Genomic DNA, 20,715 nt, shown 5'->3' on the forward strand with positions numbered 1-20,715 from the left:
GCACGTGCAGCCCCTCCCCTCTCCCTCTCCGGCACGTGACTAGGCGCAGAGAGAAATCGCGCCTAATCCGGATTGGATTAGGTCTGGATTTCCCTTCTAATCTATAATTAAACCCTAATCCTCTCTCTCTCTCCTCAAACCCCCCCCCCAGCCTCCTTCTTCTTCTCCTTTGTTTTCTTATTTGCTCTCACCGTCGGAGTTGTTGCTGTGGAATCGGATCACCGGAGCATCGCCGGAGGAAATTAGGACCACCACATCCCTCTAGTTTAAATTTAAAGAGATAGATTAGAAATACCTAATTTGAGGAATTCGGCCTCGTCGGCAAATCAAGCCGGCCGGCGGCTTCGGGTCGCAATCGCATCGTCACCGGAGGCTTCGTGCTCCAAGCCAGTGTCGGTGATGTTTTCTAGGGAGCCCTCGTGGCTCCAATCGACGCCGACCCTCGGCGTCGGCCGTCGGTGGTGAGTTTTCCTCCACCTCGTGAGGACGATGAAGAGAGAGAGAGAGGGAGAGGAGAGGTTGAAAGTGGTCGAGAATGGGTCGCCGGTGAGGGGTCGCTGGTGGTCACCCTCTCCCTCAGTCCTCTTCTCGCGTCGGTCGCAAAGGGGAAGAAAGGGGTTGGCTGGGCTCGGGTTAAATCGGAGCCAACCCCTTTTTCCTTTTAAGTCGGGTTCGATTCGGGTTTGGATTTCGGATCCGCAAACTCGACCCGAACCGAACCACTTATTTGGTGGGCTGCGATTTAGCCCGAGCCCAATTCAATTAATTTGGCTGGGCCTCGGCCCAACTCGATTTAATTGTTTTTTTTGATCGGGGACGGCCAACAAGAGCCACTCCAATCCAATGGGTGGGTTAAACCCATTTTAGTTTTTCTTTTACTTTTTTTTAAATCTTAGAAATGTTGTTATTATTCAAATTAAAATTTTGATTATTATTTATTATTTAAGGTGGTGATTTTTAGTACGTGAGCTAGAGATTTGAGATTTCGGTTGTCTTACCTAGACTCAGGTGAGTGGGTTCACTCACATGTTTATTTTATTGTATTTTGTATCTTAGTCAAACTATGTAAATTTTCTGTGTGCAATTTATTTATTTCACCCTTACGTGTAAAAAAATTAAATTGTTGCAATTTTTGTGTGCAAATCTATTTATTTCATCCGTACATGCGAAAATGTAATTGTTCTATTTTCTGTGTGCATTTAATTATTATATTCAGTGCATCACCATACTTCGTGCAAATATTAAAATTGTGAAAAGAAAAATGAGACTAGTATTGGTACGACTTAGAGAACAGTCCTGATATAAATCGCTTGCGATTTTCCGTGGTGACTCAAGTCTATCTGGAAGTCCAGGGAAAAGTCCTAAATTAGATCACTATGGTGACTTTCTTAGGTGACTCGGCGGAAAAGAGAACAAGTCCTAGGACGAATGAGAAAATTTCCTAGGTGACTCACTTCTCTCAACGGTTAGAGGAAAAGACAGAGTGTGTTGATCACAAGATACCCTTTGATGACCCTAACCGGATCAGCTATGAAGAAAAGTCCCGAGCGTCATCTCGAGGTGACTTCTAGTTGATGTGGATCCACAAGGTTTAGACCTATTGAGACATATGACAGCATAAATATTGAAAAGATATTAATATGTTGAAACCGTGCAAGGTTACAAGTTGTGACATCTCTCCATTGTTATTATTGTTATTATTTAGAGAGTATGCCTATTGCATATCGTCGTGGATATTGTTGCTTTTAGTTTAATTTATTCAGCATTAATATGATTTAAAATTATTTGGTTAGTGAGTGGATTCCACTCACTGAGCTATAGTTGTTGGCTCATGGGTTCTATTGTTTTTGTATTTGTTTATCTATTTCAAGTAATAATCAGCGGGGCGACTGAGCGAGATATACCCGGACTCCACCTCCACTTAGGATTCACCTATTTACCTTTCTGCTCTTTTAGATTTTATGCTTTAGATTAGAAGTTTTATTTATTTAGTTTAGAGACTCAAAAACTTTAACATTGTTTTATCTTTATTGCAATTAGTTATACAATTTAATAAAGCACATTCTTATTTTGTTTATTTATTTTGCTATCGTACACGTAGAGTATTAATAAGGCTTCGTGCATCTCAAGCATATTGAGATGCATGGCCGGTCATGATTCCTATTTTGGGTCGTGACAGATCCCCCCACCCACCTGCCTCTCTCTCCCTTTTCTCTCTTTCTCTTTTCTTTTTTTCTCTCTTTCTCTCTTTTCTTTTTTTCTCTCTTTCTCTCTTTTCTTTCTCTCTCTTTCTCACCGGCGACTGAGTAGATCTCCGGTGACCTCGACCTCCGGCGACATTCTCCAATGAAGATTCGATGACCTTGATCTCCGATGGCATTAGGTGAGTTTTTTTTTCAATTTCTAATTCTTTTTTTTTATTGTGCACACTGCATTTGCAGTAGGTGCTACTGCACACCTACAGCAGCACCAGCAGTGGTGCTGCAGCAGCACAACACCAGCACCTGCTGCAGCAGCAGCACCTGCTACTGTTTATGCAGTTATGTTGCTCAGCACTTGCTGCTGCAGGTGCTGCTGCTGCTTATGCTGCTTAGCACCTGCAGCAGCAACACTACTGGGTCTAGTGTTCCGCCTCATAAATTTTAAATTAGTTAAAATATCAATGACTCCAAAAGAGAAGTCATATGATACTGATATTAGATGGCAACATTGCAGCACTAATGGGTAAGATAAAAGACATGTTAAATGCAACTGGTATGGAAATAAAATGAGTGGTGGTGTCAGTCGTTTAAAAAAACATTTAGTTGAAAGATAAGGAAATGTAGCAGCTTGCACTCAAATGTTCTTAGAAGTTAGAAAGCAGATGTTGGCTCATTTAATTGGCAAAAAGAAGGATAAAACAATCTACACAACAAAAAGAGTCAATGGTTCGTGAAAATGTGATGCATAATCCTATATACATTGATAATGATAGCAGTGAACAAAATGAGGATGAGGAGGAGAGACACATAAGGAGGGCATTGAAAGAGAGCAGAAATATGTAAAGAGAAAAAGTCATGCATAATCCTATATACATTGATGATGAGAGACAGATGAGGAGAAAAATAAAAGAGAGCAGAAATATGTATAGAGAAGAGCAAGAGATGAGAAGAAGCACTAGTGGTAACTTTCAAAAATCTAGATCAATTAATATACGAGGAGAAAGACAATATGGGGGCAACAGTTTTACTCATAGGACTCCTAGTGTTACAGCAAAAGTCTGAAAATATTGGACCAATGGATACATATCTTCAAAATAAAACGGGCGGTACACATACTTCCATCAAGACAGCTCTCAAAGAAATTAAAAATGCAAAGAAACACATTGATAGGGCTATCTCTAAATTTTTCTTCTACAACCATATTCCTTTCAATATAGCTAATAGTCCTTACTATCACACTATGGTGGATGCTACTAAATATCTTGACTCAGAGGTAGATTAACTTCATACTTATATTGAGACATTTAAACGGTATTGGGAAGAATTTGATTGTACACTAATGTGTGATGGGTGGAGTACACAAAACAAAAGAAATATAATTAATTTCTTAGTGTACTCTGGCATGGGGACAATATTTTTGAAGTCTGTGGATGTTACTGCTTATTTCAAAAATGCAAATTATATTTGTCAGTTGATGGATGAGGTGGTACAAGAAATTGGTGAAAAAAGAATAATCCAATTAGTTACTGATAATAGAGCAAATTATAAAGCTACTAAAAATTTACTTATGATAAAAAGACCTCATTTATATTAGACACCATATGCTGCATATTGTATTGATCTAATGCTATAGGATATTGCAAAAGAGCTTAAAATTGACATGGTCATACATGAAGGTTAGATGTTAACAAATTTTATATATAACCATGGTTGGGTTCTTAATATACTCAGGCAGATAACTGGTGGTAGGGAGATCATCAGACCCGGCGTCACTAGATTTGTCACTCACTTTGTAGCCTTGGAGAGCATCATGTGCTACAAGAATGATATTATGCGGATGTTTATATCACAGGAGTGATCTATAAAAATTAAGAATATGAAACCTAAAGATAAATCTTTAAGTGAAATGCATTTTAGGATAATATTACAATTGCCACCACAGTATTTGAGCCTCTTGTCAAAATATTAAGACTTGTAGACAGTGATGATAAGTCTAAGATGGGTTTCTTATATGAGGCAATAGACATAGCAAAAGAAACAATAAAAAAATATGGGTCAAAGTTATAGGAAGTGGTGGAAGATGATTGATTCTAGATGGAACAAATAATTACATAGAGATATACACGCTACTGATAGGCATGCTTTTAAGTTTTAAGTTTTAATTTACTAATTCATTTTTATTTATGAATATTTAAAAACTTGATTGCTTACAAATTTTAAATTTCTACAGGGTATTTTCTTAATCCAAGATATCAATTCTCTACAAATGTAAATAATGATAGTGAAGTGTTGTTGGGGTTATGAAGGTAATCAGCAAGCTTGAGCCCGATATTCATAAACAAATCCTTTGCGATAAAGAAGTGAATTATGATTCAATTAAATAATTTTCTTATTATTTGTTTTAAGTTTTAACATTCAATATAATTAGTATACAATAAGCCAATAATATATTTCTAATTTTAAATGGAGAGATATAGATTGAGAGCTGGGCAATTCAGTACTGCTAAAGTTGCTGCAGCTATTTCTCATAACACTTCAGCTGAACGGTGGTCTATCTATAGATAGGAGAAGGCACCAAATTTGACGACAATAGCAAAGAAGATTTTAAGTCAAACTGTGTATTCATCACAGTGTGAAAGAAATTAGCAAGGATTCGAGTTTCGGCCGATCCCGATCCAGGCCGAAACCACTCGCTTCTTTGCAGCAGCGGCGGCGCTGCGGCCACCTCGCAGCAGATGACCATCTGCTGTCACTGTCATTCTTCCGACAAAGAAGAATGACAACTACTGCCGGCGCCGCCAGCCAGCTAGAGAGAGAGAGAGAGAGAGAGGAAGGGAGAGTGAGGGAGAGAAAAGGAGAGAGAGAGGGAAAAAGCAAGAGAGAGTGAGAGAGAGAGAGAAAATGAAAGAGAGAGTGAGGGAGAAGGAAAGATTAAAAAAAAGGGTATGAGAGAGAGGAAAAAGGAAGAGAGAGTGAGAGAGAGGAAAAAAAGAAGAGAGAGAGAGAAAATGGAAGAGAGAGTGAGGGAGAAGGAAAGATTAAAAAAAAAAAGGTATGAGAGAGAGGAAAAAGGAAGAGAGAGTGAGGAGAAGGAAAGATTAAAAAAAGTTGAGAAAGAGAGAGAAAAGATAAAAAAAAAAAAATGTGGGAGAAAATAGATACTTTAGACTAACAATTAGAGGGATAGAAAAGAAGAGAGGAGAAAAAGAGATTTTTACTTTTTAGGCTTTATATGTGAGTAATTATTATTTCTTATTTTTTTATAATTTTTTCTAAATTTTTAGAAATTTCTCTAATATTTTTAATAATATTTAGAATTTTATTTAATTAAAATAGTCCGATCCGATACAGGCGGCTGATACGGCCGATACGGCCGATACAGCCGATACGTATCGTTTTTTCGGACGGCCGATCCCGATCCCGATACCGATTTTTGGAACCTTGGAAATTAGACTACTTTCTCCTTAATCCACACAAAAACACGCAACCGATTAACAATGTAAAAATTGGAGAAGTTAGTTTTTTGTCATTATAATATGAGATTGAGGGAGAGAAATTTAAGAAAAAAGGTAGAAAATGAACAACTGATTAATTTAAATCATGTTTTGATGAAGAAGACCCCTTGACTCCATGGATCAAAGAAATATATGACAGGTTATTAAATGACAGAGATAACCCATGGTTAGATGAGATATTAGGAGAGACCACAACGAGGGCAAAGGCTATAGAAATTTACAAAAACCAGCTCGGTATACATCAAAATTTTAAGTTTTTAGACTTCATATGTGAGTAATTTTTGTTTTCTTATTTTTCTATCATTTTTTCTAAATTTTTCTGTATTTATTAAAAAATTTAGAATTTTATATAATTAAAAAATAATCCAATCCAATACGGCCGATACGTATCATTTTTCTGGTCGGCCGATACCGATCCCGATCCTGATACTGGGAACCTTAAGTGTAACTAGAACAAAGGGATCCTAAAATCCATCATAATGAAGAGATCTGCTGCAATCCATCCATTCCAAGGTGACGAGCACAATGAGAAGTGAGAACAGGTATTTACTAAATCCTTCTGAAATTTCAATATTGTTCTTATTTTTTAGTATTTTCACTCTTCATATTATTATTTGAGATTTTAGAAATTTTCTACACTTTATATCACTTTTAAGAATTTAAGCAATTAAAAGATAGTCCAAAACTGAAATGGCCAGTTCAGTGGCGAACTGATATGGCCAAAATGAATCATATTTTTCCACTGACTGATACCAATATTCAGAACTTTGGAAAAATCCATCAGGGATGCATATATGAGTAGAATTAACTTTTAGAAAATTGATCACATTGATGTAAGCATTCAAATAACATTACAGATAATTACCGCCTCCGTATGAAACTTAAATGTAACTGCAGTTGCAGGCATATAAGAATGAAAAGCAAGTCATAAAATCAATGCTCACTAAAAGTTACATTATCTGAAAATGCATCATCTTTGTTTCATATTTTCTGGCAAGTAGGGCAATCAAATTATCAAAATGCTATTAAATAATTTTACAAGGTGATGGCTAGTCATGCTAATCAACATATTAGCCACATAACAGGCCACATGTGTGTAGGCATGATGATCCATAAAATGTAATAATCTGAACTGAGGTAGGAGTGAGTAGGATGATATGGCTCTGTTACTATAAACTGATGTAGGACGGATTTAGGAGAAAAGATTGAAGGAAGATGACAGGTAAAAGAAAAGAAAATATAGATTTCAGTAGTGAAACAGCTATTAGACTAGAAAAAAGAGAAATGAACAAACAGAAAAAGGTTTCAGATCTAAAATCTGATAAGAAAAGGTTGAAAGTTGCTACAGTTTTTGATGGTACTAACTGCTATAACTTCAAAACTAAACTAAGCCCTTTTTCTGGTTTTTATAATGATCTTAAAACAGAAACAAGCAAGAGACGAAATTAACAGAAAAGGGAGACAGATGAGAGAATTGATGAGAAAAGGTCAAAAATCCATAATCACTGGGGTAGGGCTTCATACCCACAGAATTTGCCACCACACCAATCTACAGTTCAAACGAAGGATGAAGAAAGAAAACATCTCTTCTCTTTATATCTTTAAAACAAAACTGTGGCTTTGTTACCAAAGACCTCCCTCCTGTTTTTTTAGTAAAGGATGGATAAGAAACCGCGAACATACTCAAATTCCTAATTGCATTAGGTCAAAACAGACCTTATATATATAGGTATCAATAAAACCTAACAAAATATTGAATATTTGACTCAAAAGGCCTCAAATTGGGACTGCTATCGGCGCACCCCCTGCTATGTACTGACCTAACATCGGCAAAGTAACTATCAGACAGCAAGCCTTATGTTGATCAGCACGACAATCCATGATTATGATTACTAGCATGGTTGGAAAAGTCATATCTATTAGCAAAGATTACAGCATTTGATAACAAGGACAGCATTTTACTAACTTTATCACTGGTGTGAAACCTAAAAGGAATAGTTTCAATTTGGATTACATGGGTCACATACTCTCATTTGAGGTGGCTCCCAAAAAGCTGCATTGGAGGAAAATAGCCAACCCTGCAAGTAAGAAAGTGAGTTGGAAAGTAATAATATATCAAAACTTTATCTACGTTCCACAAAATGAAAAATGAACATATTTAATATTGTTTATTTTGCATGTCCTGATGAAAAAACAATGCATCTTGAATTTGGCATTTTGAATCTTTTAATAACCTGGAGACCAATATAATCATGGAAAAGTGATTGATTGTTTACAGTATTTTCACAACACTTAATTTAGAAGTGGATAAGTTCTACACGCTCCAATAAGAACTTATTGCTTCAAGCATTTATTGAATACATACTCATTTTGCATTTTCAAACCTTTGAATCATCGTGGCAAAGAAGACTATTTTTGAAATATGATATTTTTAACATTGCTATTATGTTTCCTTTGCATTTTTGTAGTGTGTCATTTCAATTTTTCACGAGATTACAAAATTTAATTTTAGGCAAAAATTCAGATGCAAAATTGAGTAAATTCATTAGAAATAAACCATTAAATAATATTCACATTCAACAATTCCCTCGAACTAGTTCATTTATACTATTTTGCATATTTCCTGAATTTTCCAAATGTAAGCTCAAACTTGCCAAATAACAAATTATTCAAGAAGCAAACAGGACCCTTCCTGGATCAGATTGAATTGTAAATTGAATGTGTGGTCTCATGTATACTACTAGTCTGCATGAGCAAATACTGTTTATCTTTTTCTTTTAGAGAAAGTGGACCAACCCAATTTGGTTTCATCAAGAATCACGAAAGGTAGTATTATACTATAAGAAAGAGCAGAGAGAAGGGCAGGGCTAGGAGAAAGCAAAAGCAGCAGAAGCTGCCACAAATTAACAGAGAAAGTGAAAACCTCAAAAGGCATGTGAGAGGAAGAAGGGAAGAATGCAAGAACCAAAAATTAAAAAAAAAAAATCTAGTTTAGATTTTGAGAGAGGAGGGTACACGTGCTCTGCACGTGCGACCCCCTCCCCTCTCCCTCTCCGACACGTGACGAGCCAGTTGCAGATATCTCGCCGAATCCAAATCTAGTTTAGATTTTGATTTTTGCTCTAGAAATTAAATCATAAATCCTCTCTCTTCTTTACCCCAGCCTCCTTTCCCTTCTCTTCTTCTCCTTCGTTTTCTTATCGTCGGAGTCACGGCATGAGTTCGAACCACCGGAGCATTGCCGGAGTAATAGGGGTCCACCACACGACTCGTCGATAAGCCCTCTCCCATCCCTCAAATTAAATTTAAGTTTAATAGATTAAAATAAAAATACCTAATTTGTGGGATTTCGGCTTCGCCGGTGACTCACGCCGATCGGCGGCTTCAGGTCGCTGTCTCTCCTCCACTGGAAACCTCTAGTCGTTGGTCTCGTGCGATGGGTGTTCGCCATGGAGCCCTCGTGACTCCAGTTGTCGTCGGCTTTTGAGTCGGTCGTTTGCAGTGGGTTCTCCTCCACCTCGTGAGGACGACGAAGTCGCGAGAAAAAGAGAGAGAGGGAGTCGAGGGGCTTGAGGTGTGGTCGTTGAACCATTGTCGGCGGGGTCGCTGGCGGTCACTCTCTCCCTCAATTCTTCTCTTCCTCGTGTCGATCGCAGAAAGAAAGGGATTTGGTTGGGCTTGGGTTTAACCCGAGCCAACCTTTTTCTTACGAGTTTCGAGTTCGGGTTCGGGTTTGGATTTTGGATCCAAAGACCCGACCCGAACCACTTAAATTGGATGGGCTGCGGGTTAGCCCATAGCCTAATCCATTATTTTGGCTGGGCTAAGAGTTTTATTTTTTGGAGTGGGTCGGGCCAGCAGTAGCCCAGCCCAATCCAATGGGTAATTTAACCCATTTTAGTTCTTTTTAGTTTTTAAATTTTAGAAATATTGATATTATTCAAATTAAAAAATTTATTATTATGTATTATTAAAGGTGGTGATTTTTAGCATGTGAGCGAGAGATTTGAGATTTCAGTTGTCTTGCCTAGACTCAGGTGAGTGGGTTTACTCACGTATTTATTTTTATTATACTTCGTGCCTTTATCCGACCATGTAATTTACTATTTGCAAATTATTTATTTCATCCTTACGTGCAAATTTAATTGTTACATTTTTTGTATGCATTTAATCATTATACTCAGTGCATCGCCATACCTTGTGCAAATATTAAATTTTAGTGAAAAAAAATGACTAGTATTGGTACGACTTAGAGAACAGTCCTGGTATAAATCGCTTGCGGTTTTCCGTGGTGATTCAAATTTATCTAGAAGTCCAAGGGAAAGTCCTAAATCAGATCACTACGGTGACTTTCTTAGGTGACTCTGGCGGAGTTAGGGAACAGTCCTAGAATGAATAAGAAATTTTCTAGGTGACTCTAACTTCTCTAAACGGTTAGTGAAAAAGACAAGATGTGTTGATCACATAGTGATACCATTTGATGACCCTAACTAGATCAGCTATGAAGAAAAGTTTCGAGCATCATATCGATGTGACTTCTAGTTGATGTGGATCCACAGGGTATAGACTCATTGAGACATATGACAATATAAATATTGGAAAGATGTTAATATGTTAAAACTGTGCAAGGTTTCAAGTTATGACTCTATTGTTATCATTGTCATTATTTAAAGAGCATACCTATTGCAAAATTGTTATGTATATTGTTGATTTTAGTATTTTTATTCAACATTAATAAAATTTAGAATTTCTTTGGTTTTCGAGTGGATTCCACTTACTGAGCTATGGTTGTTGGCTCATAGATTTCTTTTTTTTATTTATTTATTTATCTATCTCAGGTAATAGTCAGCGTGGCGACTGAGCGAGACATACTCAGACTCCACCTCCACTTAGGATCCACCTATTTATTTTTTCACTCTTTTGGATTTTATGCTTTAGATTAGAAGTTAAATTTATTTCGTTTAGAAACTCAAAAACAATGACATTATTTTATAATTATTGTAATTAGTTTAAATTTAATAAAGCAGATCTTCTTCGTTTATTTATTTTTGTCATCGTACACTTAGGAAATATTAATAAGGCTTCATGTATCTCAAGTATATTGAGGTGCATGGCCGGTCATAATTCCTATTTCGGGTCGTGACAAATAATGTTTGCTCACTATACCCAAATGCTAGAAAGGGGTTCAGCTACCACAAATTAACAGAGAAAATGAAAACCTCAAAACACATGTGAGAGGAAGAAGGGAAGAATATTTGACCACTATACCCAAATGCTGGAAAGGGAAAGGATGAAACCCGAGGGAGTATGCGCTGATCTCTTTATCTGCAGTTTCTCGCTTTCCAAATCATCCACCAGCACATGGCAAGTGTGTTGTCCCACATTTTTCTGTGACCTCCTGGAAGTAGGAGTTCCTTAATTGAGCCAGTAGTCCTAAAAGGAATGATGTTTGACTATTGAGGACGGATCACTAGGACCTCCAAGGATGTGTTTGCATGGTAGGAAGAAAATATGCCTGATGTATTCAGAGTCCCTTGTTGGACAAGGGCAGATTAGACAACCATCTGTCCCCTTAAAACTCAGGATGTCTCTTGTGTGGATTTTGCCAAGGGTACCCAACCATAGGATCACCCTTATGTACAGAGAACACTAGTTACCCACAGCCAGCTTGCCTATTGACACAAGGTAGCCCCAACCCTTGGGATCATGGCGAGAGAGTTACAGGAAAAATCCTCATTCAAGGTTAACCTCCACTTAATGGAGTAGGAACTATCCGGAGAGAGACCGACTAAATCAATCAGTTGATTTCCTTGAATTCTTGCACTTGACCTGATAAGTGAATCTCCTCGGCCAGCACATGGAGCACATCTCTATCACCATGATGTCCTTTTGGCTAGAAAAAGGATCTGCGATCATAAACAGGAAATGCATCTGTCTAACCAAAATCTAGTACAGGCCCCTCTCCTGCAGAGGTGCTCAATGCCAATTGAGTAAGTTTTGCTGTTTAGAGAGCACTACTTACAAGATTGAGCAACCAGAAGGAATTTCCTGCAATAGGTAGAAACTAGAAAAACCCCTTTCCATGGATTCTTGAATTTTGCTTATGTTGCCACCACCAGTGCCACTTAAAGTCCTACTTGCTTACCTTTCTTTGTTTTGTGCAAAGCTAGAGTTAGCCTCAAATATTCACAGAAAATTGAGCATAGAGCTGGATTATCACAGCCTCCTAGAAGAATGCTATTGAAACCCATTGACCATTGTGTATACCCACATTAGTAGTTCTAAGAACTCCATTCTACAATGCCAATTTCCTGGGTTACCTTATCTCTCAATTTTTATGCATTTCGATGCTATGGAAATTGTAATTAACTTGAAACCTTTTTAGATTTAAATTTTAGATAAAGAGAATCCATCATTGGACAAAACTTGTCCGCACTCATTAGGCACCTGAACCAAAAATATATTAGCATTATCTCTAGTGATATTCACTTAGTTTTTATATTAAATGTACTAATTGTTAACTCAAATAAATCTCTATTTTGTTCCTAATGGTAATTACTCTATTTCGAGGATGAAACTTATTTTAACGGTGATAGCATGTGGAGACTGTTAATCTTTGATAAATCATAGCTTTATGTCTTGTGGTATACACTGAGTTACTCATCTCATTTAGATTTTAAACAAGAGAGTGTATAATTCTACTTGTTCTAATTTCATTATTAAGCTCTAAGCGAACTAGTTAAACTTGAAAATTATAATGCTAATAGTTCCAACTCTTTCTCTTTGTATTGCTTCTTTCACTAAGAGAAAAAAATAAATTCTTTTAAGTATGAAATCACATTATTATATCTAAAGGAAGTAGTTAAGCATGACAAAAATCAAAAGAATTGTTTTATTTTCTAAAGGAGATCATACTATGGCAAACTAGATTTCTTGAATTAATGACTAGATTAGCACTAATGATTTGATTAGTGAGTTAATTGAGTTTAACTTCTATGGTTAATTGAGTTATCAAAGTGAGTGTTTCATTAATTTAGGACTCTATTCTTGTTAGGTTTTAGTGTAATTCAACAAAACTAGGTTGCTTAATTGCTTACCATTTTAGGTGACACTTGGTATGTGAAATAATGAACACCTTACGCTATTTTGCTTGGGAGAGAATAAGAACATTTAGGCAGCTGATACGAACCGACTTGGGGTCAATCTGAATCGCAGTTAGTTCTACACAGTTGAGGGAGAATATTCGCCGAATATTTTTTGGAAATCAAAAAATTACGAAACTAATTGGAATAGTTTCGTAACTTCCAAATCTAGTTTTTGATATTCAGACCCTTCTCATATTAGGATGATATTAGGGCCTAATCTGGACGACAAACCGACAGTGGTATAAGTGGACGAGGGAGATTAGAAGCTGGACGATACCGTTCCGACAAGAGAGGCGGCGTTGGTTGGTAAAGAGGGAGGAGGGAGATTGAGGTCGGCAGCCAAGTTGAGAGGGAAGATACTAAGATGCAAGACAAAAGCCAATTAACCTTTCATTCATGCATATCTCAGATACAAATCATAAGATCTTATTTATAGAGATTAAATCTAAACAGTCCTAAACAACTTAATTAAACTAGTATTTCTTATCTATCTCGGATAAGTCCATCATTTCGTTGCCGATAGATTCCGAATTTGGAGAAGTAGTGAATACCAAAGATGGCAATCTTATCCAGCTGGTTTGATATTATTTGGATGTATGTAGAATATTCTACGAATATTTTTCCGAAACTACGTAGAGCTGGATTTAGCTAATTAAATAAAATCCTAATATATTTAGACTCTAACTAAATCAAATAAGCAAATACGATAACAAGACTCAATCCATTGAGCCCAATGCCCCCTTGATGTGATCCAGGCTAACCCGATTCGCATCAATTTACCACGCTTCCGACCACCTTGTCTTCAAGGTGTCCATGGTGGTTTCCAAACCTTTTGTGATTGTCGAATCCTTTCTTCCAATATTTGAGCGAAGTCCGAGTTCATCTTCTCTAACCCGGGCTTGAACACATTCAGTCCTTGCAAGTGGTTACTCTAGGTCTAAAACACAATGAAAGTTTGGAGACAAATTTATAATTAAGTTGATCGAATCAACTTGGCTTGAGTCCGTCTCATGCTAGAGATTAAGGCGACGTTGTGGCTAGTCCTATCCCTTTCTACTATAGTGTAGTAGTAGCGGGGAATGTGACAATTATTCTTTAAGTCATGACACTAAAGATACGAACTTTTCAAGTGCTAAACAACAATATTCGAAAATTAGTTGACAGCATAAAAAGATTTGCCTTTTATCATTGTAATATAAAAGTTATCAAGCATTTCAAGTGCTAAAGAATGATATCCTAAAATTAGTTGAAAGCATAAAAAATGTCACCTTTTAGTAATTGTAATGTTACAATTATGCAAGCATTACCAGTAAAGAAATTGTTTTGCTAAAATTATTTGATAAGTAAATTTGATGGACAAGTATTTAATCCAAGTATTTTGCAAACAACTTTAACTAATGTAAAGATGGAAAACAATATTAAAGGCACTACACCTGCATTAACCATATAGCATCCTTGTCACCCTTTGACATAGCCTCATAGACAGCAGCACCAAGAGATGAGATATATGTTGGATCATTAGTAGGTGGGGAGTTCTCATTAAATGTGTCACTGTAAATGAAGTTGTTAATTAAAGTTATACATAAAAAAAATGTTTACACCAAGCAATACAAACATCACTCAGAAGTAGAAAATCATAGAACCAACAACTAAATCATGATGTAACATAGTTTTCTTGGATTTGAGTCTGTTCTCTTTTTACATTCTTTGTATTTGTATCTTCCTGTTTTTTCTTTTAGAACCACCCTCCTGTAGTTTGCTTCTTGATGCAGTCATTGGTGTGTTTAATCTAGAGAAGTCTGAGATATACCTTTCTTTAATCCAGGTTCTGTGATGCTTAAGTTTAAGAAGTTCTTAGCCGTGGGGTTCAAAGTATCTACAGCTTGAGCCCACCACGTATCCTTCATAGAGTCAAAACCCTCCTTGGAAATCTAGACCTTTCAAACCGGAGAAGCTTTCTTGTGGCAGGAATACAAAAGGGAATTCAAACATATAATGGTATCAATTGGCATGAGATTGGAAGAACAGGCACAACAGAATTGAGGCACTTATCTCCTGAATCTAAAACAAAAGATCTATCATGTAATAACTGGAAAAAAGAAAAAGAACAAAAGAAATCAAGTGCATTGCATGTGATCCACCTCCCTCTCCTCTTGCCCATTATGCAACGAGGAGAGCATGGTCACATAATCTGATAGGTACGGAACATCCTCTTTGATATCTGGATCGGTTGCAGAAAAGCAGTCCACGCAACTGAGGGAAACTATTCACCAGATATTCTCCCACAGTTAGAAAATTACGAAACCAAGGGTGATCGATTCATAACTTCCTGATCTACATTTTTGGTATTTACGCCCTTCGCAGATTCGGACTGCAACTAGGACGAAAATACGCAAGAGTGGGGTAATAGTGGTGGTGACGGGTGGAGGTGATGATAAGGTCATGGATGATAATGGAGATTAGGGTGGATGGTTGATATAGTTTAAAGGATAAAGATGAAGGGGAAGAAGTGGCCGAGATTCCAAGGAGGAGGAAGGACTCGACATATGAAGGAGATTAGAAGATAGATGAGACCTTGCCAACGGTAAAGGTGGCTAGTTGGTGAAGAGGGAGGAGGGAGATTAGAGTAGAGAGATAAGAGAGAGGATAGAAGAGGATAGAAATCAAGATTCATTCATCATAATAATTTTGATTGCCATCCACACCTTTTAAGAGGCTATCCAATAAGCCAGAATAATAATTATTAACCCTAAAATTAGAGAACTCTCGCCAATTGCGTTCGAACGCGGTCGAATTTGATTGCCATCCACACCTTTTAAGAGGCTATCCAACAAGCCAAAATAATAATTATTAACCCTAAAATTAGAGAATTCTCACCGATCGCGTTCGAACGCAACAATTGCGTTCTCTGTCAATGCGAACTGATGCAGGCGTTCGAATGTGCCCCCTCTCGTGTTCGAACGCGACGTACAGAAACTTATTTTTTTGAAAATAAACAACTAATACAATAAGAGAAGACTCCAGCAAAATGTATCAACCCACCACGCTTTCCCTACCTTGTCCTTAAAGTGCAAAGTCGGGGAAACGCTCCAAGTTGTCCGTCTCCAGCTCCCATGTCGCCTCGTCAAATGGTTTGCCAAGCCACTCGACTAGGACCTCCATCTCCAATCTGGTACAATGACGTCATCGGCGCCTCGCAAGTACACGAACTGGCTCCACAATTACTGTCTCCTCCAATGGCTCCGGTAAAACCGATCCAACAACCTGGTGATCTCCAATCCGCTCCCTCAGCAATGAAACATTGAAGACCGGATGCACTCTCAACCCCTCAGGCAGCTCCAAGCGATATGCAACCGGATCGATACCGGACCGAAGTAGCGATGTGCTAACTTCTAGTTTCGCATCGGGCGCAAGATCACCTATCGGTACGGTTACACCCTCACGAACACTCAACTGTCGATGTCGAACTCCTGCTCCTGATGGCTGCGATCATAAACTTGCTTCATGCAGTTTTGAGCAAGTTTAAGATGGGCACACAACCTCCTAAATGTGGCGTCTCTATTCATCAATGCTAAATCCACCTCCGTCCGATCCGTAAATGTCACAGGGTCATAGGCGCGTAATGTCGGAGCCGTACGCCCATACACCATCTCGAACGGAGTCATGCCAATACTGCTGTGGTGGGTAGTGTTATAAGATCTCTCCCATAAAGCACCACAAATACTACTCAATGCCTCGATTGACCACCTCGGTTTGGCCGTCCGTCTGTGGATGGTAGACCGAACTGAAGTTCAATTGAGTCCCCTGCAATCTGAAAAACTTCATCCAAAAGTCGCTCAAAAATACACGATCACGATCGGAGACAATCGTGCGTGGTATGCCATACAACCTAGCAACATCTCTCACAAAAATTAACAACCGACTTGGCTGAGAATGGATGCGACAATGCAGAAAAATGCGCATACTTGCTCAATCTGTCAACCACCACAAAAATAACGGAGTAGCTAATGTGGTTACTTTTGCCCTTTGACTTCACAAGCACGGACAAAACTCCTCACATCTCATCTTAGTCCTAGCCACGTGCAACTCTATGATAGCCACTATAAGTCCTCAAGACACCCTCATGACCGGCCTATGGAGTTTGGTGGAAGTGCTCCAACAATTTCTATCGCATTCCGTCATTTGCGAGCACCCGGATACACCCGCGGTCCAGCAACTCCTCTATGACCGGAATAGGATACTAGTCCTTGATGGTGATAACATTTAGTGCCCGATAGTCGACACAAAAATGCCCCGACCCATCCTTCTTTTGCACCAATAATACGGGCGATGAGTAAGAGCTATGGCTTGGTTGTATGAGGCCTTGCTCTAACATCTTGGCCACCATCTTGGAGATAACTTCCTTCTGCACATGTGGATATTGATACGGTCTCATGTTCGCTGGTGCAGCCCCGGGCACAATCTCTATGCAATGGTCCGTCGTTCGCTTCAGCGACAACTTCTTTGGCTCCTCAAACAGTCCAACAAATTTATCCAATAAATTAGACAAATTAATTGTAATACCTAGACTCATTTGAGGCTCATCTCCTATTAGTCCTAACTGAAGAAGGTAGGCCCAATCACTCGCACAAGGTAACCCCACCATCTGCTACATTGCTGGAATCGGCAGGGACCGAACGCCATCAAGCCGCACCTCTTTGTTTCCTTGCTAAAATTTTATCAACATACTCCGAAAATCAAATGTGCCGGGTCCCAATCTCTGCAACCACTAAGTGCTAAGGACAATGTCCACTCCTCGCAGCGCCAACGGATACAAATCCACAATGATGTTATGTTCTGCCCAAAGCTTCATGCCATCTCAAATGGCGACCTCAAACCCTGTGGTCGGTTTAGCGTCCAAGCCCATCTTCCTCACCAATCTCTCGTCTAGAAAGTTGTGTGTACTCTCGTAATCGATAAGAATGTGCACACAATGTTTTCTAACGAGTCCGTCCACCCGCAATGTCCTCGGCGCGGAAGTACCCGAATATCTATGCATCGATATCTCAGTTTAGATATCTTCCTCCGTGCCCTCCTCCACGTCCTCCCCATGGACCTCCCATGTATACACTCCATCACCAACCACCTCATCGTCCCCTTCGAGACCATCAATAAGCATTACACTCCTAATCGATTTGAAACACCGATGACCGAGGGTGAAACGTTCATCACATCGAAAGCAAAGCCCCTTCACTCTTCGCTACTCCACTTGGACAGATGTGAGCGTTTGAAAATGGGGTCTTATGCCTTCTCTAACATCGGAAGAGGGTCTCAAGGGTGGTCGTGCCCCAGTACTAGCAGTCGCTACTTTTGAAATCGTAGAATTTTCAGCCGGCATTCTCGTCGCAAATTGCCCATCTCGGTGCCTTCGTTACTATTTTAAGACCCTTGTGTTTTTGCTCCATCCTCACAGCCTTCTCAAAAGTCTCCTCCAGGATGGTAGGACAAAGAGCACGAACATCCCCCTGAATCTCCTCCTGTAGCCCTAAAAGTAAATATGCTCATCAATGTCGATTCGGGTCAAGGTGGCTCGCAATGACTACTAACTTTTTCAAATTCTACTTGATACTGCAACACAGTTGTCCTTTGAACCATCTTGCTTTATATGGCAGCAAAATCTTCATACACCGCTGTCCCAAATCTGCGTGTAATCCTCCTATAAAATTCTGCCCAACCGGTAAATCCTTCAACTCGAATGGCCGATCGATACTAATGCAACGCCGTTCCTTGGAGGTGAAAGCTTGCCATTGTCACTTTTGAGTCCTTCGCTGTCCTTTAACAATCAAAATACTGCTCCACTTGAAACACCCAATCCGTCGGATCCCTGCCTTGGAATTCTGGGAAGTCCAAGCGTGCGGTTCTCCCCCGGATAACGTTGTCGGGCTCACGAAAGATCCTTAATTCAAGTTTGAACTGCTGTGCTTATTGCTCTCCTTCTTTGAATCCTCGAACACGCCCAACACCATCACCGAAGGGATCGATATCATCGTCAAAATGCCAATCTTCTTCACCGCCGAAGTGCACCGGTGTCGCACGCCTCTCAGGTTCCACCACCGTTGGCCTCGGGTTGTGTATCAGAGGTGGGGGATATTGTGTAGGAATAGGTAAAAGAGGCTCATTGACATTAACATGTCGTGCTTGGACCTATGGGGTGTCGGCTCGGTGTGGTTCCACCGCTGGTCCTTCTTGCGGCACCGATCTTCGTCGAGGAGATGACAAAGCCAATCGGTTCATGACATATTCCTTCAAGCATTATGATCATTCCGCATTGCGTCCACCCGATGCAGCAATGTTTGGAACATGCTCCTAAGTTCATCCGCCAAGCCCATCTTCACACCCATGAACGTCGATTGTTTCGGTCCTACCGTGGCCGCACCAACTGAATCGGCTTCTCGGTTAGGGTTTTCATGGGTTGAGTCTTCCATTGTCGGTGTGCCCTCTATTAATCTCCTTGATGATGCTATCTTCCTTGTCTCCCCCATTAATGAAGGTTCGTGGTTCACCGGGCTTTGACACCAATGATAGGTACGGAATGTCCTCTTCAATATATGGATCGGTTGCAGGAAAGTAGTCCACACAACCGAGGAAAAATATTCACCGGATATTCTCCCGTAGTCAGAAAATTACGAAACCAAGGGTGATCGATCTATAACTTTTTTATCTACGGTTTTGGTATTTACACCTTTCGCAAATTCGGATTGCAACTGGGACGAAAATATGCAAAAGTGGCGTAATTGTGGTGTTGATGGGTGGAGGTGATGATAAAGTTATGGATGATAATGAAGATGATGGTGTATGGTTGATATAGTTTAAGGGATAAAGATGAAGGGGGAGAAGTGGCCGAGATCCCAAGGAGGGAGGACTCGACAGACGAGGAAGATTAGAAAATAAATGAGACATTATCAACGATAGAGGTGGCTGGATCGTGAAGAGGGAGGAGAGAGATTAGGGTAGAGAGGTTAGAGAGTGGATAGAGAAGGATAGAAATCAAGATTCATTCATCATAATGATTTTGGTTGCCATCCATATCTTTTAAGAGGCTAACCAACAAGCCAAAACAATAATTATTAACCCTAAAATTAGATAACTCTCGTCGATCGCGTTCGAAATACTAGATCCCCTTCCTTCTCACACCCCATCCTCCTTTTTCTCTTCTTCTTTTCTTTCCCTTCGAAGCTTGCATCGTGGGATCAAAGTGTCATAACACTATCGGAGCAAAAGGAGACCACCACGCAACTCAACGATTAGTCCTTTCCCACCCCTCATATTTAAATTAAAATTTTGAAAGAGTAACTTATAAAAACCTAATTTTGTTGTTCAGGGCTTTGTCGGCAAAATATGCCTTTGGTCTCATATCGTAGATGCATTCCATTAGAGCTCTCGTCGCTTAGATTGCCGTCAAAGGGAAAATTCTCAACCGTTGGAGTTGGAAGGCTTCAATCATCGCCATCGACCTTCTCTCTCTTTGAGCAGGTGACTGCGATGGCGAGAGACCTTCAAGTGCAATCAGTGGAGCACCAATGGCATATCTTCCCATCCATATCTCGTTCATTGAGAACTGAAAAAAAAAGATTTAAGAGAGAAGAGCGTGCAATTGAGCTGCACGTGCAACCCCCTCCCCTCTCCGTCTCTGGCACGCTATGAGGCGGCCGCAGAAATATCTGCGAATCCAAATCCAATTTAGATTTGAATTTTTACTCTATAAATTAAACCTTAATTCTCTCTCTCTCTCCTTAACTCCCCCGAATAGTATTGTCGGGTTTGTGAAAGATCCTTGGTTCAGGTTTGAACCTTTGTGCATGTTGATCTCCTTCT

The 20,715-nt window shown here is 39.3% G+C and overlaps 1 protein-coding gene across 1 annotated transcript in view; it reads right to left on the reverse strand.

Annotated features, from left to right (window-relative positions):
- LOC140790361 (alpha-N-acetylglucosaminidase) overlaps positions 1-20,715 on the reverse strand; it is a 67,357-nt gene that overhangs the window by 16,301 nt on the left and 30,341 nt on the right. Inside the window, exons 10-11 of the mRNA XM_073140413.1 lie at positions 14,295-14,412; positions 7,744-7,794 (exon numbers count right to left, since the gene is read on the reverse strand). Coding sequence (XP_072996514.1) covers positions 7,744-7,794; positions 14,295-14,412 — 169 coding nt within the window. The remainder of the gene's footprint in view (positions 1-7,743; positions 7,795-14,294; positions 14,413-20,715) is intronic.

This window comes from Typha latifolia, chromosome 6 (genome assembly GCF_019914945.1).
Source record: "Typha latifolia isolate L0001 chromosome 6, TyphaL0001v2, whole genome shotgun sequence".
Classification (NCBI taxonomy): Eukaryota; Viridiplantae; Streptophyta; class Magnoliopsida; order Poales; family Typhaceae; genus Typha; species Typha latifolia.